We start from the raw sequence: 16,536 nt of genomic DNA on the forward strand, positions 1-16,536 counted from the left end.
TTATGACTGAGTGAGAACCACTCTAAAATGCATTCTGCTTAACAAAAAACAGTTCTTATTTATCCCTGTAATTAGATTGAGATTGGTTTTCAAATGACTGGGACCCTTCTTTCTCATGTCTTAGAACTCATAGACCTAAGATCAACTTGTGTCATGAGTATATTTTACTTCAGAGAAACATGAAAAAATTCCTTACGTAGATTTTTCAGATTTCTCAGTAACAAAATTTGGAAACCACTGCATTCGGAAAGCTTATTTCCTGTATACTGGTGCTGAACATATAGTCATAAGAAATGAGAAGTGTTGTGGGCAATTGAGCACTCTGAATTTTCAGAGTGGTTCAACTCAAAGTTACTGGACACAGGTGTTTCCATAATTGTGATGTGTTGAGGGAGATTCAGTGTTCAATGATCCTCAAACCCATACTTCCACCTGTGTGGTGTAGTATAAAACATGTAAAGTGAAGAGCATAGCAGTTACCTCATGGAAGGAAAAAATGTCTCAAACCAGTATGCATACAATGTGTTGTTTTACATAGGCCTAATCAGGGGGGAAAGAGACTTTTTTTTGAGAAAAATATTAAATTAGAAAATTTATTAAACATGACTTTAAAAAAAAAGTAAACATGTGCTATCCATACTGAATAATTTAATTGTTTATGATATTGCCAGTCACCTACCCACTCTGGTATTTTCAGGGAAATCTAACCCAATGTCAGAGAGGTGGACCACCAATACACTGCTATGGTATCTATGGACTGAATGTTTATGTCCTCCGAAATCCACATGTTGAAGTCCTAACTCCCAATGTGATAGTATTTGGAGATAGGGACTTCGGGAAGTAATTAGGTTTCAGTGAATTGGTGAGTGTGGGGTTGTCATCATGGAAATAGTGCCCTTATAAGATGACACACCAGAGAGCTTGCCTCCTTTCTCTTTCTCTGCCCACGTGAAGACAAAGCAAGAAGGCAGCCAGCTGCAAGCTAGGAAGTGGGTTCTCACCAGGAACCGAGTCTGCCAACGCCTTGATCTTGGACTTCCCAGCCTTCAAAACTGTGAAAAATTGTTGTTTAAGCCACCCAGTCTATGGTATTTTGTTATAGTAGCCCAAGCTTGCTAATATGAGTATCTTATGGCATGACAATGTCATGATGTGTTCCCCTGTGTAGCTTTTAAGTAGTCTGTGTCCACAGAAGATAACAGACATGGTATTGTCCTGGTACAAAACTTAAGTTGGTACTAATGCCCTCCAGGCTGTCTTGGAATTCATAAGACAAGTGGGGTACATTCAGTGTCTTTTTCTCGACTACAACAAACAGCACGGTAATAAAATAAAAGAGATGGCAGGATGAAGAATAAAGTTTATAAACTATGCCTTTCCAAAATATGCTTTATGAAATAAAAGGTAATTTTTTTGGACTTCATAGAGCTTATATTTAATGTAACAACATTTCTCTTACTGAAAGTGAATGTTTTAGAGCAAGGTGAAAAGCTAATTTTATTCTAATGTTTTTATTTTAGCGTTTGGGGTGGTCAGTACACATGAGTGGAGGGAGACCTATTTTCATATGAAATAGCTCAGGTATATTAAACTCACTGTTTCTTTTAAAAATTTGTTTTAATTTTTTTTTTTTTAGAGAAGTTCTAGGTTCATAACAAAATAGGGTGGAAAATGCAGGAGGTTCCCATATACTCTCTGCCCCCACCCATCTCCTGACTATCAACATCCTTCACCACAGTATTACATTTATTACAGTCAATGAACATATGTTAATACATCATTATCACCTGAAGTCCATAGTTTACACTGAGGTTTGCTCTTGGTGCGGTTCATTCTGTTGGTTTTGACAAACGTATAATGACATGCCTCCACCATTGTGATATCTTACAAAATAGTTTCACTGTCCTAAAAATCCTCCATGTCCTGCCTATTCATTCCTCTTTCCCCTACAAATCCTGGCAATCACTAGTCTTTTTACTATCTCCATGGTTTTCCTTTTTCAGTTCTTTGCCTTAGTAATATGCATTTAAGGATTCTCCGTGTCTTTTCATGTCTCTATAGTTCATTTCTTTTTAGAGCCAAATAACTTTCCATTGTCTAGATGTACCACAGTTTATTCATCCATTCACCTGCTGAAGGATATCTTGTTTGCCTCTATATAAATTGGCAAATATGAATAAAGCTGCTATAAACCTTGTGCAGGTTTTGGTGTGGACTCATTTTGGTATAAACCAAGGACTCTGATTGCTAGACTATTTGATAAGAGCATATTTAATTTTGCAAGAAGCTGCCCAATTGTCTTTCATAGTGGCTGTACTGTTTTCTGTCCCCACTGGCAATGAATGAGTGTTCCTTTTGCTCCACATTCTTGCCAACATTTAGTGTTGTCGGTGTCCTGGAGTTTGGCTATTCTAATAGGTGTGTAGTTGTATCTTTTTTTTAAAAAAATATTTATTATTTTTTGGCTGGGTCAGGTCTTACTTGCAGCATGCGGTCTCTTCCGTTGTAGCGCGCGAGTTCAGTAGTTGTGGCGCGTGAGTTCAGTAGTTGTGGCGCGTGGGCTTAGTTTCCCTGCAGCATGTGGGATCTTAGTTCCCTGACCAGAGATTGACCCCACGTCCCCTGCATTAGAAGGCGGATTCTTTACCACCGGACCACCAGGGAAGTCCCCGTATCTTGTTTTAATTTGCACTTCCCTAATTACGTATGATGTTGAACATCTTTTCATAAGCTTATTTGCCATCTGTATATCTTCTTTGGTGAGTTGTCTGTTCAAGTCCTTGGCCCATTTTTTAATCGAGTTGTTTGCTTTCTCATTGTTGAGCTTTAAGAGCTCTTTGTATATTTTGGATAACAGCCCTTTATCAGATGTATCTTTTCCAAATATTTCTCCAAGTCTGTGGCTTGTCTGGTCTTTGTCTTGACATCTTTTGCAGAGCAGACATTTTTAATTTTAATGAAGTTCAGCCTATCAATTATTTCTTTCATGGGTCATGCCTTTGGTGTTGTATCTAAAAGTCATCCCATATCCAAGGTCATCTAGATTTTCTCCTATCTTATATTCTAGAATTTTATAGTTTTGTTTTCCTTATTTGTCTCTAATCCTTTTTGAGTGAATTTTTGTGAATGGTGTAGGTCTGTCTAGATTCATTTGTTTTGCATGTTGACGTTCAGCACCATTTGTAAAAAAGACTATCTCTTCTCCATTGTATTAACTTTGCTCCTTTGTCATAAATCAGTTAACTGTATATTCATGTGGGTCTATTTTGGGGTTCCCTGTTCTGTACCATTAATCTCATTGTTCTTTCACCAGTACCACACTGTCTTAATTTTGATTACTGTAGCTTTATAGTAGATCTTGAAGTCAAACTCACTGTATAAATGTTAAACTATTGAAAAATTTAAGCATACACAAAGATAGGGCTAAGAGTCCAATGAATCCTCATGTACGTATCACCTAGATACAACATTCATCAGCTCATGCCTGCTCTCAACTTTAACTCAACCCCCTTCCCACTTCAATCCCAAATTTCATATGAAATTCAAGATATTGTATAATTCCATCCATATCTATTCAGGATATATTTCTAAAACACGGTCTTCACTTTAAAGAAACTGCAAAGCTGTCTCCATTTTCCAAATAAGAGGATTTAAAGCTTTTTTTTTTTTTTTGGTTCAGCTTGAATGTATACTCTTTTAGAAAGATGGAGAAAGTTGTTTATTCTAGTATATAATTTCATTTTCTACCCATACTGATATTTTAAATAACAGAAAAATCTTCATTTATAAATATAACATTTTTATACTCATGAGTTTCATCACAAAGATTTTATGTATTTGGGTCCTTATTATTACCAGGGTTCCTTTTTGAGTCATTTAATACTTTTCCATAGGGAACCAACTTTACTTCTGTATAGGTTGTTTGAGATGCTCATCACCTTGGAATATGGATAGGATGCTGACATGGAAATTACATTTTAAGCCTCCAATACTCATTCACATGATATTAGTATAATTATTATTCAGAATTCTTCTGTAAGGAAGACTTGACTTTTCGCTCCCATTTATTTATTTTTTAGTCATTTATTTACATAAGTATGGACTCCTAGATATTTATTTTATCCTTTGGGTTATGAACTAATACTGTCATTATTCTACTGCTAAAATTTTTCAGCTTTGGTCTTAGGGAGTTGTTTTCGTTTGTTTGTTTTTTAAGTACCTGATGATCTAGATTTATTTTAACTGCCTTAGTTTTAGAACCAGTCATTTTCCAAGGTGCAAATGAGCAGGTTTTACAGGTTCATTAATGTTTTTTACATCAGTCAGATTGCTGTTAAATGGTTCTCTTTGTAATAATCATATCAGTAATTTATTGGAGTAAAGGTGACATTACTTAAATGACCATGAGGCTTAGAAAAGTTGCCAACATAAGCCACAATATAAAATATTTTAATTAATACCCATTAAAAACCCCCAATATGATAATGCCTCATTTCTCTAGGCTCAATACAAACAATACATATAATAATTGATTTTTTTAAACCTTTTTGATGCAAACACTTCTAAAACAATTTTCTGTTTTCCAGCCCCTTGACAGAGAATGAAAGACATAACTTAATATTTTTTTCTTTCTACATTACACCTTATATTATCTGAGTATCAAGAGATAGATGGTTAAAATTAAAAGCATAATATACTCTGCATAAGAACTTTATACTTAGAATAATACCTAAAGTCTTCATAACTGCTGTTTCAGCTATGTAGGGGAGACCTTTCTACTTAGTTCCAAATTCATAGATGTATTGTGTAAACTGAAACTGCATTGTATCAATTTCTAGATAAGAAATATATTAGAAGGTACAGAATACGTTAAAAAATTAAGCAGTTCCATTAAAAAAAAAGTATTTCTAGGGCTTCCCTGGTCGCACAGTGGTTGAGAATCTGCCTGCCAATGCAGGGGACACGGGTTCGAGCCCTGGTCTGGGAAGATACCACATGCTGCGGAGCAACTAGGCCCGTGAGCCACAACTACTCACGCTCCAGAGCCTGCGCGTCTGGAGCCTGTGCTCCGCAACAAGAGAGGCCGTGATAGTGAGAGGCCCGCGCACTGCGATGAAGAGTGGCCCCCGCTTGCCACAACTAGAGAAAGCCCTCGCACAGAAACGAAGACCCAACACAGCAAAAATAAATAAATTAATTAATAAGCTCCTACCCCCAACATCTAAAAAAAAAAAAGTATTTCTAAAATATTGTTTTCAAATACACATGGTGCTGTATTAAAATTGGTTCATCTTCCTTTTTTAGGTATATGATGTACAATTAGTATACTAAGTTGAGCAAATGGAAATTTTTTTCTATAGATTTCAGCATCTTTGAAACCTATTTTATCTGTATTTATCCTTAAGCAGACTAAACATCCTTCTGATTATATCTTGTTTACCTTATTGTTTATTTTATTTATTTATTTATTCGGGGGTGGGGGAGGCTCTGCTGGGTCTTTGTTGCTCTGCACAGGCTTTCTCTAGTTGGGGCGAGCAGGGGCTTCTCTTCGTTTTGGTGTGCGGGCTTCTCATTGAGGTGGCTTCCCTCGTTGTGGAACATGGGCTCTAGGCACGCGGGCTTCAGTAGTTGCAGCACATGGGCTCAGTAGTTGTGGCTCACGGACTCTAGAGCGCAGGCTCAGTAGTTATGGCGCACGGGCTTAGTAAGTCTGTGGCATGTGGGATCTTCCCGGGCCAGGACTCGAACCCGTGTCCCCTGCATTGGCAGGCAGATTCTTAACCACTGCGCCACCAGGGAAGTCCCTGTCTTTTTTTCTTACATGCATAATTTTAAGATTTTTATTGAAGTAGAACTAGATAATACATATGTGTCAGAAGCAAATGGTCTCATGAATTTTTGTAAACTGAAGAGCCCAATGTAACGAGTACTCAGATTAAGAAACAGTAATTATATTTCAGAAGCCCCTCCTTTGACACCTTCCACTTAATATCCTTCTTTCCCTCCCAAACGGAAACAATATCCTGACCCTTAATGACTCTGCCTTTTCTTCCCTATTTTCCTCCCTCTTTCCTTACGTACTTTCTGAAAAATTGTTGAACTAGTTTGAAGCTTTGGATGATGGGTTTGGTTTGCTTGTGGAATATTACTAGGTAAGGGTATCAGCAATCTGAGTTCCGTTAATCACCTCAGTTATAGATTTGACATGATTGAAAGGTGGGCTTTAATTTTATCATCTTTACTCTCTAGGATATAGACTCTCAAGATTTTAAACCAAAGACTAGGGAGAGTTAGGATTCTTGGTTTTGGTGGATCCTGACCTCCAACTTTTGCTTCTGTAATTTTTGTGAATCTGCTAAAAGCTCTTTAGGCCTCTCGGCTTTTTGTTATGTAATAACAATGCTTTGGGGGGAAAAACAATTCCTAATGTCAGTCAGATTTCTTGGTTTACTACTTCTTCTGGATCTTGCCTGCATAATTCATCACTGTTCTTTTAACTTTTCAGTGCCTTCAGGCAGGTGTGTTTCATTTTTCTTCCCTAGCTCGCTATAAGGGTTATTCCAATTTGCTTATTTCTAGAAGCAGAACTCTGTAATCCTGTATTACTTGTTTTTAAAAAGTAATCTTTCAAGTCTTATTTTTAATGACATTGTGTCATTGGAGTTTGTGACTTCTTTTAAGCATCTATAACTGGCATTGATTAAAGTTGTTTCCGTGTAATGAATTCCCCAAACAGTACATTTTGGTTCAAAATGAAGCAGTTGTACAAAAACCTCATGATATTTTTGTAAATTCTCAAATATGAGGCAGTTTCTTTTCTGAGGGATAATTTTAGGGGGAAATTTTTCTTCATATTTGGCATCTAAGGATATTTGATTTACGGTGAGGTAATAGTTTCTAGAAAAAAATTTAATAATAAAAGCAATGGTAATAGCTACTATTTGAGTGTTTAATACGCACTAGGCACTAAGGGCTTATATAACCTTCACTAAACTAATCAATCTTTATGAACACTTTCATGATATAGATACTGCTTTTATTCCATTTTACAAATGGGTAAATTAAGACAAGGGGAAGTCAAGTAATTTAACATGGTCATAGAGGCAACCCCGATACTGAACTGGCATGAACCTAGTATTACCCATTCTGGCTGTTTTCATCCGGCTTCCATTCTGTTCTGGCCAATGTCTGTTCCTGTGGGTTGAAAACCTGAGAAAACAGCTAGCAGTGACACAGATTCAGATATAAAGTTATTGGAGATTGGCTCCCATCCTGTGTGGAAGCCTTATCTCATTTGTTTCATTAACCTCATGAAAACATCAGTCCTTAAATTTTTTTCCTTTTAGTTCAAACTAAAGGAATTATGCTGTTGGTGTATATATACAATTAGTAATTAGCAGCCAGATCTAAAAAGCCATGCCATGATGTTCTCATAGCAATAGAACCAAATTGAAATTTCATAAAAAGTGTAAGAGAAAGTTTCTTTTGAGGGGAATATACTTTGAAATAATAATTGATATCAATAACTATTTTAGGTATTAAGCAACATGTTCTTCGTGTTTGTTATCCAATAATCCTGTTGTTAAAACTTTGTACTGTTTCAAAGAATCCTTTCATTTTAGTAAATTATACTAATTTATTTAATGTTAAATGTTAAGAAAGAATTAATTTACAGATCTTTAATAAAACATATCATGAAGCCTTAATCTGTAGAAGTGTTACTTAATAGCTTTGTAAAATCTTTGGATGTGGGAAAGATACTAATGAAAAGAAAAATACTCCTTTATAATCTTTTTACTATAATTACTACCATAATCCTAAATACTTGTACAGTAAAATAAACAATACAAATATTTATTAAAATAATGTAATTGAACTTTAATAAAGTGTTAGTTAGTAGAGAAGGAGAACTGGAAAGCGCTCTGTTAATACAGCCGTTTCATCATATATCAGTTTTAGGTATATTTTGAACATTTGTTTGATTAACATTCAATAAAGATTGTTGGTGAGTGCTTATGCTTAAAGAATGAGATTATTTGTGTATCATTTTATTGGTTTATTAATGCACTTAATAGAATCAGTTTAGTCTGAAACTCCATAAAGGAGAAAGACCCTCAAGTCTGGCCTTGATAGAAAAGTATGTTTCAGTTATAGTCCTTTTTTTTTTTTTTTAAACACTAAGAGACAAGTAATTTGTTTTGAATTGTGTATTCAGAGACGATGATAAATGTTATAATTTATAGTTTACTTTTAAAGTGCCTTTTGTTTTCAAAGCATAAATTTGGTGAGTTTCTTTTGTTTGGAGAATTTCTTAAGATTTTGTTTTTATTGTGGATTTAAAAAACACTCAGATAATATTACGCTTACATCTAAGAAAACTAAAGGTCATATTTTTTGATGAAAAGTGTTTTCAGTGATATTTAAGCAAAGATTGTGTCCTAACTATAAGCACTTAACAAGGAAAACATAATTCATTAAGTGATATTAACCTATAACAATTTAAATAATTTATTTTATTGTTATCTAACATTAAATATATGCAAATTGCTTTCAAGTGATTTACTGATTTTTTTCTCCTTAATTTTATTTAATTAAATGTTCTCTTTTAAGGTAACTATAGATTCACATGCAGTTGTAAGAAATAATACAGAGAGATGTAGTGTAACCTTTATTCATTTTCCTCCAGTGGTGACATCTTGCAAAACTATAGTAAGGTATTACAACCTTGATATTGACATAGATACAATCATGATTCAGAACATTTCTATCACAAGTATCCTTCATGTTACCATTTTATAGTTAAACCCATTTTCTTCCCTGTGCTTAACCCTGCTCCCCCTTAATCCCTGGCAACCACTAATTTCTTCTCCATCTCTATAATTTTGTCATTTCAAGAATGCTATATAAATGGAATCATAGAATATGTAACCTTTTAGGATTAATTTTGCTCACTCAAGTTCAGTGTACTTCTCTGGAGATTAATCAGCATTGTGTGTATCAGTCATTTGTTTCTTTTTATTTCTGAGTGGTATTCCATGGCATAGATGTTTAACCATTTGCTTAACCAATTGTTTAACCATTCATCCATTGGAGGACATCTGTGTTGTTTCCATTTTGGCTAGTAGGAATAACACTGCTATGAATATTTTGTGTAGAGATCTTTGTGAGAATTTCCATTTCCCCATGATAAATGCCCAACAGTGCAGTTTTTGGGTTGTAAGGTGAATACAGGTTTAGTTCTGTAAGAGACTGACAAGCTGCCGGAATGACTGTAACCTTTTACATTCACCACCAGCATATGAGTGATCCTTTCCCTGGACTTCCTTACTATCATTTGGTGGTGTCACTATTTTTAAGTTTAATTTTAGATGAGAGCCATTCTGATACGTATACCATAACAAAACTACCTTGCTGTGGTTTTAATTTGCATTTCCCTATTAGCTAATGATGTTGATTATCTTTTCATGTGCTTTGTTTGCCATTTGTATATCTCCTTTAGTAATTGTTTATTGATATCTGTATTAGTTTGCTAGAGCTGCCATAACAAAATACCACAGACTGGTTAAATAAACAAATTTATTTCTCATAGTCTCTCACAATTCCTCCAGGAGGCTAGAAGTCCAAGGTCAAGGTGTTAGCAGGTTTGGTTTCTCCCAAGGCTCCCCTCCTTGGCTTGCAGATGGCTGCCTTCTTGCTGTGTTCCCATATGCCTTTCTCTCTTCTTATAAGGATGCCAGTTGTATTTGATTAGGGTACCACTGATATAATCTAATTTAACCTTGAAGGTCCCAACTTTAGCATATGGTCGCATTGAGGCTTCAACATGTGAATTTTATGGGATACACAGTTCAGTCCATAAGAATATCTTTTGCCCTTTTTTAAACTGAATTTTTTTTTTTAATGTTGGGTTTTGGGAGTGGTCTTTATATTCTAGATACTAGCGCCTTGTTTCATATGTAGTTGCATGTATTTTCTGGCAACGTGTGATTTGTTTTTTTCTTCCTCTTAAGAGGTTTTTTTTTTTAATGGAACAGGAGTTTTTAATTTTGATGAAATCCAATTTATCAGTGTTCTCTTTTATGGCTGTGCTTTTGTTGTCAACCCTAAGAACTCTTTACCTAGCTATATAAATGTTTTTTTAAAAAAATGCTATGCCATGTTGAAGGAAAAATGATTAGAGATCACAAATTATAAATTTTTTTGCTGGGAGAAATTGTTAATTATAAAAAGAAGGTTCACTTTGAAGAATAGGGGCAGATCAGTCATGAACAAAATAACCACTTGGGAGATAATCTTTCATGCGTTTTTCTCACTTTTTTCTGCTCTTCTGTGTAATGGCATTGATAGGTTTTGTTCTGGACTGTCTTTTTTTTTTTGCGGTACGCGGGCCTCTCACTGTTGTGGCCTCTCCCATTGCGGAGCACAGGCTCCGGACGCGCAGGCTCAGCGGCCATGGCTCACGGGCCTAGCCGCTCCGCGGCATGTGGGATCTTCCCGGACCGGGGCACGAACCCGTGTCCCCTGCATCGGCAGGCGGACTCTCAACCACTGCGCCACCAGGGAAGCCCTGGACTGTCTTTTAAGGATGTTTGTTTAGCAGGCAGCCTTGGAAAAGAGAGGTACTCCCAGACAAGATTATCTTGACTGGTAGTATCATCATCTGCTTTGTCATCCAAGCTGGGAATGGGGGCATCCTTGTTAAGTGCCCCAATGTTGTTCTTCACGTTCGGTCACTGCATCCTGTTGATTTCAGCTTCTAAGTAGTTCTTAAATCTCTCCTGCATTTTCATCCCTGTCACTGACATTCCCTAATCCATTACCTCATCCTCTCAAGTGTCCTTTCTGTAATGCTGCTTTCCAGATCTTTTTCTTCATCTTTAGTTTTCAGAAGTTTGACTTATATGTCTTGTTTTGTATTTCTTTGGGTTTATGCTGTTTAGGATTTACTCAGTTTATTCCATCTGTAGTTTTAGGTCTTTTGCCAAATTTAGGAATTTTTCAGTCATTATTTCTTGGAGTACTCTTTAAGCCCCACTCATCATCTGAATTTTTCCAGGGTTCAGATGACAGGATATTTTAGCTGGTTTGTTATAGTTCCACAGGTCCCTGAAGTTTTTTTTTCCCCCTTATCTTTGTCCTCCGTGTATTTTTTTTTTAATTTTTATTGGGCTATAGGGGATGGGTTGGGAAATATCTCTGCAAGTTATGCCCTACTAGGGAAATGTTCCTTCTAATTTTCTTGGGATAGCTTTCGGAGCTTTTTCTTTTTCTTGGAGCTGCTGCTCCTGCTGGCAGCAGCCTCTTCAGGTCCACTGCTGAGTGGCTCCTCCTTGGAAGAGAATTTCCTCTATTTCTTGGGGACCGTCTTGTTTCCTGACTCTTCAGGGTCGCTAACTGGTTCCCTCTCTGGGGAAAGATTTCTTCCTCTTGGTAAGACTTCCACTGCCAGCTGTCTCTTCAAGATCACTACTAACCAGCTCTTCCATGGAAAAAGATTTCTTTTTTTTTGGGTTTGGAGAGGAGACAGATGGGTCTTCCATTCCATTCTCCATTTTTCTCTTTTGTTCAGATTGGGTAATTTCTGTTGTTCTGTGCTCTGATTCACTGATGGTTTCCTGGTCCTCTCAGTACTGCTTTTGATCCCATTTATTGTTTAATTTTGGTTCCTGTATTTTTCAGTTGTAACCTTTCTTGTTGGTCTTTCTTTATATCTTCTGTTTCTTTGTTTAGGTTTTATAATTCTTTTCTAAGACCTTCTGTTTTTCATTTGTTTCAAGGATGTTCCTAGATGCTCACTGAAACGTTTATTTTTATGATGGTTGCTTTAAAATCTTTATTAGATAACTCTAATATCCCTATCATCTTAGTGTTGGCATCTACTGTTTATCTTTTTTCATCCAGTTTGGGATCTACCTGGCTCTTGGAATGGTGAGTGATTTTTTTTTTTCCCCAAACCTGGATGTTTTGGATATTATGAGATTATGGATCCTATTCAAGCCTTCAGTTTTAGCTTGGTTTGTTTGACACCATTCCAGCAGAGAAGGGTGGGGTGCATGCCACCTCATTACTGCCAGGTCATGGTAGAAGTCCTGGTTCCCCACTCAGCCTCCATTGATATCTCAGGTAGATTGTGCTCATTATTACTGTGGGTGAATGTGGGATCTGGCTCCCCACTATTATTCCCCTGATAGTTTTCTGGTTGGGAGGTATAGAAGTGCCTCACTACTGTTCCACATGTGCTTCCACTGACACCACAGAGTGGTGTGTCCTTGTTACCACTGGCTGGTGATGTTTCAAGTCCTGAGGAAAGTGTCCACTAAGCATCCTCTTGTACTAGCCCAGTGGGGAGGGATAAAGTTACCTCGACTGATAGGTAGGCTTGGATGTCCAAGCTCCCTACTTGGTCTCCCCACCATGGAGGTGCCTCATTAACTGGTGGGGATTAAAGTCTCAGTTCCATCTTGGCCTTTTCTGATACCACCCCAGTAGGAAAGTCGGGGCTGTTATTACATCCTGGGGGGAGGGGTGGAAATCTAGGCTCTCCATGTCAGCTTTTGCTGGTGGGGTTAGGGGTAAGGTCATGGTTTTTTTCTCTAGTGTTGGCTGCACTAGAGCAGTTATTTTCTTGAAAAGTTTTCTGTCTTGCTAGACTTTCCGTTTCCCTTTCTTGGTCCTTTGGCTACAGAGAACAGGCTTTTGGAGGGTTTGTTTCATCTATACTTGTTGGTTTTCTGTGTTACCCACTTCTCTTCCACCCAGTCTTTGATATATGAGGTAAAAATGAAAATCCAAGGAACTCACTGTTGTGTCATTCTTTGGATCCTGAGATCCCTATCCAGTCTTTCTTCTTCTCTGTCTTTTCTTTTTTATATTTGTTTTATATATAATGTCTTGGGTTTCTAGTTATACTTAGCAAGAGGAATAGGAAAAAGTATATCTATTCCATCTTCCCAGAAGTGGAAAGTATGTTTCAAGTACTTGGTAACAGAAATTACCTCTAAATGGTAGTTGCATTGGATCCACTTAAATATTATTGTCTTTGTGTGCTTTTTTCATTTGTTTGTTTATTTTTAGGACTAAATACCTATAGGCTGATTTTATTGACAGATAATAAAGAATTCAAATGAAAAGTACAAAACAAAAACATAGAATCAACTCTCAGGGATACACATAAATCTCAAACTGAGTCTTGACAACACAGGGATCTACTTAATTACCAATTTTTAACCTGTCAAACTTTATTAATGATTTCTTTTATGTGTGTTGCAGTTCAAACAATTTTCTTCTTTCTTCTGACCCTTTGATTCAGTTACAGAGTGACTGATAATTTATGGAAACAGTTTTCAAGTTTTGGGTAGTCTCATATCCTCGGCTTTGTTAGAATTTAATGGTTAGGTTTTCCCTTTGGGCAGCTGTGGGTATTTCTATGGTAATTTAATATTTTCAGAGGTTTACTATATAATATAAAAGTATTATCTATTGCACTAAAAGACAGTTACTGTGTCATAAAATATGAGAAAAAGCAAGGCCTTTCTTCCATATAGGTAACATAATAATTTCAAATTGCCTCAACAGTAGTATTCTATAGTAAAATATTATCATTATTGTAAATGTCTTTTAAAAAGTTTTCTTTGTGTAATATTTGGGCTGTCCCAGGTCTGAACTAATCTTGGGATTGGATTTCTTTCCTTTAGGGTGATGGTCTAGAGGACAATGAAAAGGATTTCTATGATTCTGATAAGGAACAGAAGGAAAAGACTGACAAAGGGAAGAAGCCATATACTATGGATCCAGACCATAGACTTTTAATTCGGAATACAAAGCCTTTGCTTCAGAGCAGGAATGCAGCGGTATGTAAAAACCATTATAAGAAATAATTCACAGATTTTTTAAAGCAGTGGTTAAAAGTATGTAAGTTCAGTAAATAAGTCTTTATTTTTGAGTGTGCTAATGGAGCATTTGTTGGTTTGTTTATGTACTAAAAAGCAGGTTTTAATAGGATTACTTGGTAGCTGTATGCCTACTGGACTTCATTTCCTTTTTGTGGTTTTGTTAATTGGATTCCTAAGATATAAGTTCAAGATGTTTACCAGTTGATTGGAGGACTGTGTATATTTCTCTACTACTGGATTGTTGTTGTGAGTACTTAATCTGGTATCAGTCCATAATATTTGTATTTACCTGATAAGAGTTTTGAAGAGACTAACATATAGTAAAAGCACCTAGCATAATGCCTCATATAAAAATTTTAGCTGGTAGAAATAATTAAAAATTATCCTTACTTGGGTCCTAAGTTTGTTGTTGTTGTTGTTTACATCTTTTTATTTTAAATAACCCTTTATATTTTAGAAGAATACATGTGCACAGTAGAAAATTAGAAAATACAGACTAGCAAAATTAAATAAAATTAAACCATTACATTCCCATCACTCAGAAATCACTGTTTATAATATCTTAATGCAGTTTTTTCCAGATTTTTTCCTGCATAAATGTACCTATTTCACATGTATGTATGTCTATACATATATATATTTTAAAACCAAGATAAAAATCATAGTACACGTAGTATTTTTTAACCTGTTTTTTTTTTAGTCAGTTCTCTATTTCTATTTCAGTAAAATTTCATCTCATTTAATACCAATTTGTCTTAAATTCTTTTATAACTCATTCATCTAAACCAGTTGTGCTGCATTGGGTCTGGTTGTTACATCTTTTAAACCTCTCAAGTCTTGCAGAATGTTTCTCTGGATTTGTCTGGTTGCTTCCTTTTCTATATCCTGTGTTTCCTGTTAACTGGAAATTTTGTGTAAGGCTTGATGAATTCAAGTTCAATATTTTCTTAAACTTCTTTCAATTAAAAAAAATTCTTAATGAATCGTTCTGTTCAAGTAGTAAAATCTTTGAAAATGAGAGTTTCCTTTGTTTTCTGATGCTTGAGAATTTGGTCCCTAGAGCTTTGTATATCTATCTTAGGAAGTTTTTTTCTAATACCTAGTATTTAGTTTCTAAACCATGATTAAGTACTATGCACAGTAATAACACACATGTTATTTTATTAATGTTGTAAAATATGCTTATATTTTAGTATACTCTCGCTTGACCTGATGGTACTTAAGTACTGTAACTTGCCACCTAAAACTACTTTATAATTGACTCACTATTAATTTAACTTTGTCTTGGAAATTGGTTTTATAATTCAAATACTCACTGATCAAACATGTTCTGAATAGTGAAACAAATAGAGGTAGTTTGTACTTTTTGTACCAGTATGTTTTGGTTCCCCGCTTGTTTGATTGTGTACCAAATAGAGGTAGTTTATTTTTTGTTCCAATACCTTTTAGTATCCTGCTTATTTGATGATGCTAAATATATATAAAAATTGACTTTTGAAGAACTGTGAATAGAGGTTCTTTTGTTTAGCCTTATTCTCAACTTGCAAGAGAGACTTTGAGAATTTGTTCAGGAAACTTAGTCTGTCAGTGCTGTGTAGATTGAATTGGCGATAAGAGATACTGGAAGCACTGTTGGGAGGATATTTGGACAGTCTAGGTAAGGTGATACAGGAGGAATGGTTAGAAATAGAAAAGTTCTTATAGGATGTACTTTCTTATGAACATACATAATGTAACTGCTGAAGGCCTATGAGGTATATTTTTAGTTGTTTTGGAGTTTGGAGTTATGGGAGCTTCCCTCATGGCTTTTACAAATTAGACTATAAATGTCAAATTTTGGGTATTGAAGAGATTTAAAAACTGTTAGATTTGTAAATATTGGGGAAAAGAAGATCCTTTATCCCTTTTGGGTTTGGGAGTGCCCTAATTAATGTATCAGAACAGATGACATACTAAGTGGAATCTAGAATCTTAAAAACATTGACACATATAGAAAGTACAGTTTATTAAGCTTTAGCTTTCTCTTCTATCATATGCTAATACTTATTAGCCATCTGTATGCTTTAATATTTAAAAAAAATGACTGTCACCTATCTGTAGATTAAGTCAATCATTAATTGAGTTTTTCTTAATAAGATTTTAAATTCAGAAGAGTTTGTTGTATAAAGTGTATTTGTAGATCACAAGTGAAGAAATAAGATATCCTTAAACTCCTCAAATCCCTAAGTAATGTCTGAAAGCTATAAATCAGTCATCTAAAAAAATGTACACAAAAATGCCATACAGCAGTAACTTGAGGATCCTGTAACTCTATTTTTTTAAAATGTTTCTTAGTTTTGGAAGAAACTCTTTTTGTTTCGAACACCCTCAGGTACTGTATACTCTTTAGGCATATGTAAAACTCCTGCCATATATTTATTAGAACTTTATAGTTCAAGCAGAAGTAAAGTAGTATTAATATATCTTCCTAACCAAAGGTGGTAAGATGATTAATTTCTGTAGCTCTCTATCTGCAGTTGCCACACGCTGAACTGGATACTTTCAGCAAGTGGGAAGTCTGGACTTCTGATCTCTGGATCTAAGTGTAGAGGCATGTAGGGGAAACATAATACTCTTATATTTTATGACAGAGAAATTCTGATTA

At 35.5% G+C, this 16,536-nt stretch overlaps 1 protein-coding gene across 2 annotated transcripts in view; it reads left to right on the forward strand.

The window, feature by feature from the left end:
• Nucleotides 1–16,536, forward strand: part of AP3B1 (adaptor related protein complex 3 subunit beta 1) — a gene marked incomplete at both ends in the record, with an annotated part of 275,647 nt that overhangs the window by 94,048 nt on the left and 165,063 nt on the right. For both annotated transcript variants that reach the window (XM_079703244.1, XM_079703245.1), the window contains one exon: nt 13,695–13,850. In XM_079703244.1, coding sequence (XP_079559370.1) covers nt 13,695–13,850 — 156 coding nt within the window. The remainder of the gene's footprint in view (nt 1–13,694; nt 13,851–16,536) is intronic.

The sequence above is a fragment of the Hyperoodon ampullatus genome (assembly GCF_949752795.1).
Source record: "Hyperoodon ampullatus genome assembly, chromosome: 4".
Classification (NCBI taxonomy): Eukaryota; Metazoa; Chordata; class Mammalia; order Artiodactyla; family Ziphiidae; genus Hyperoodon; species Hyperoodon ampullatus.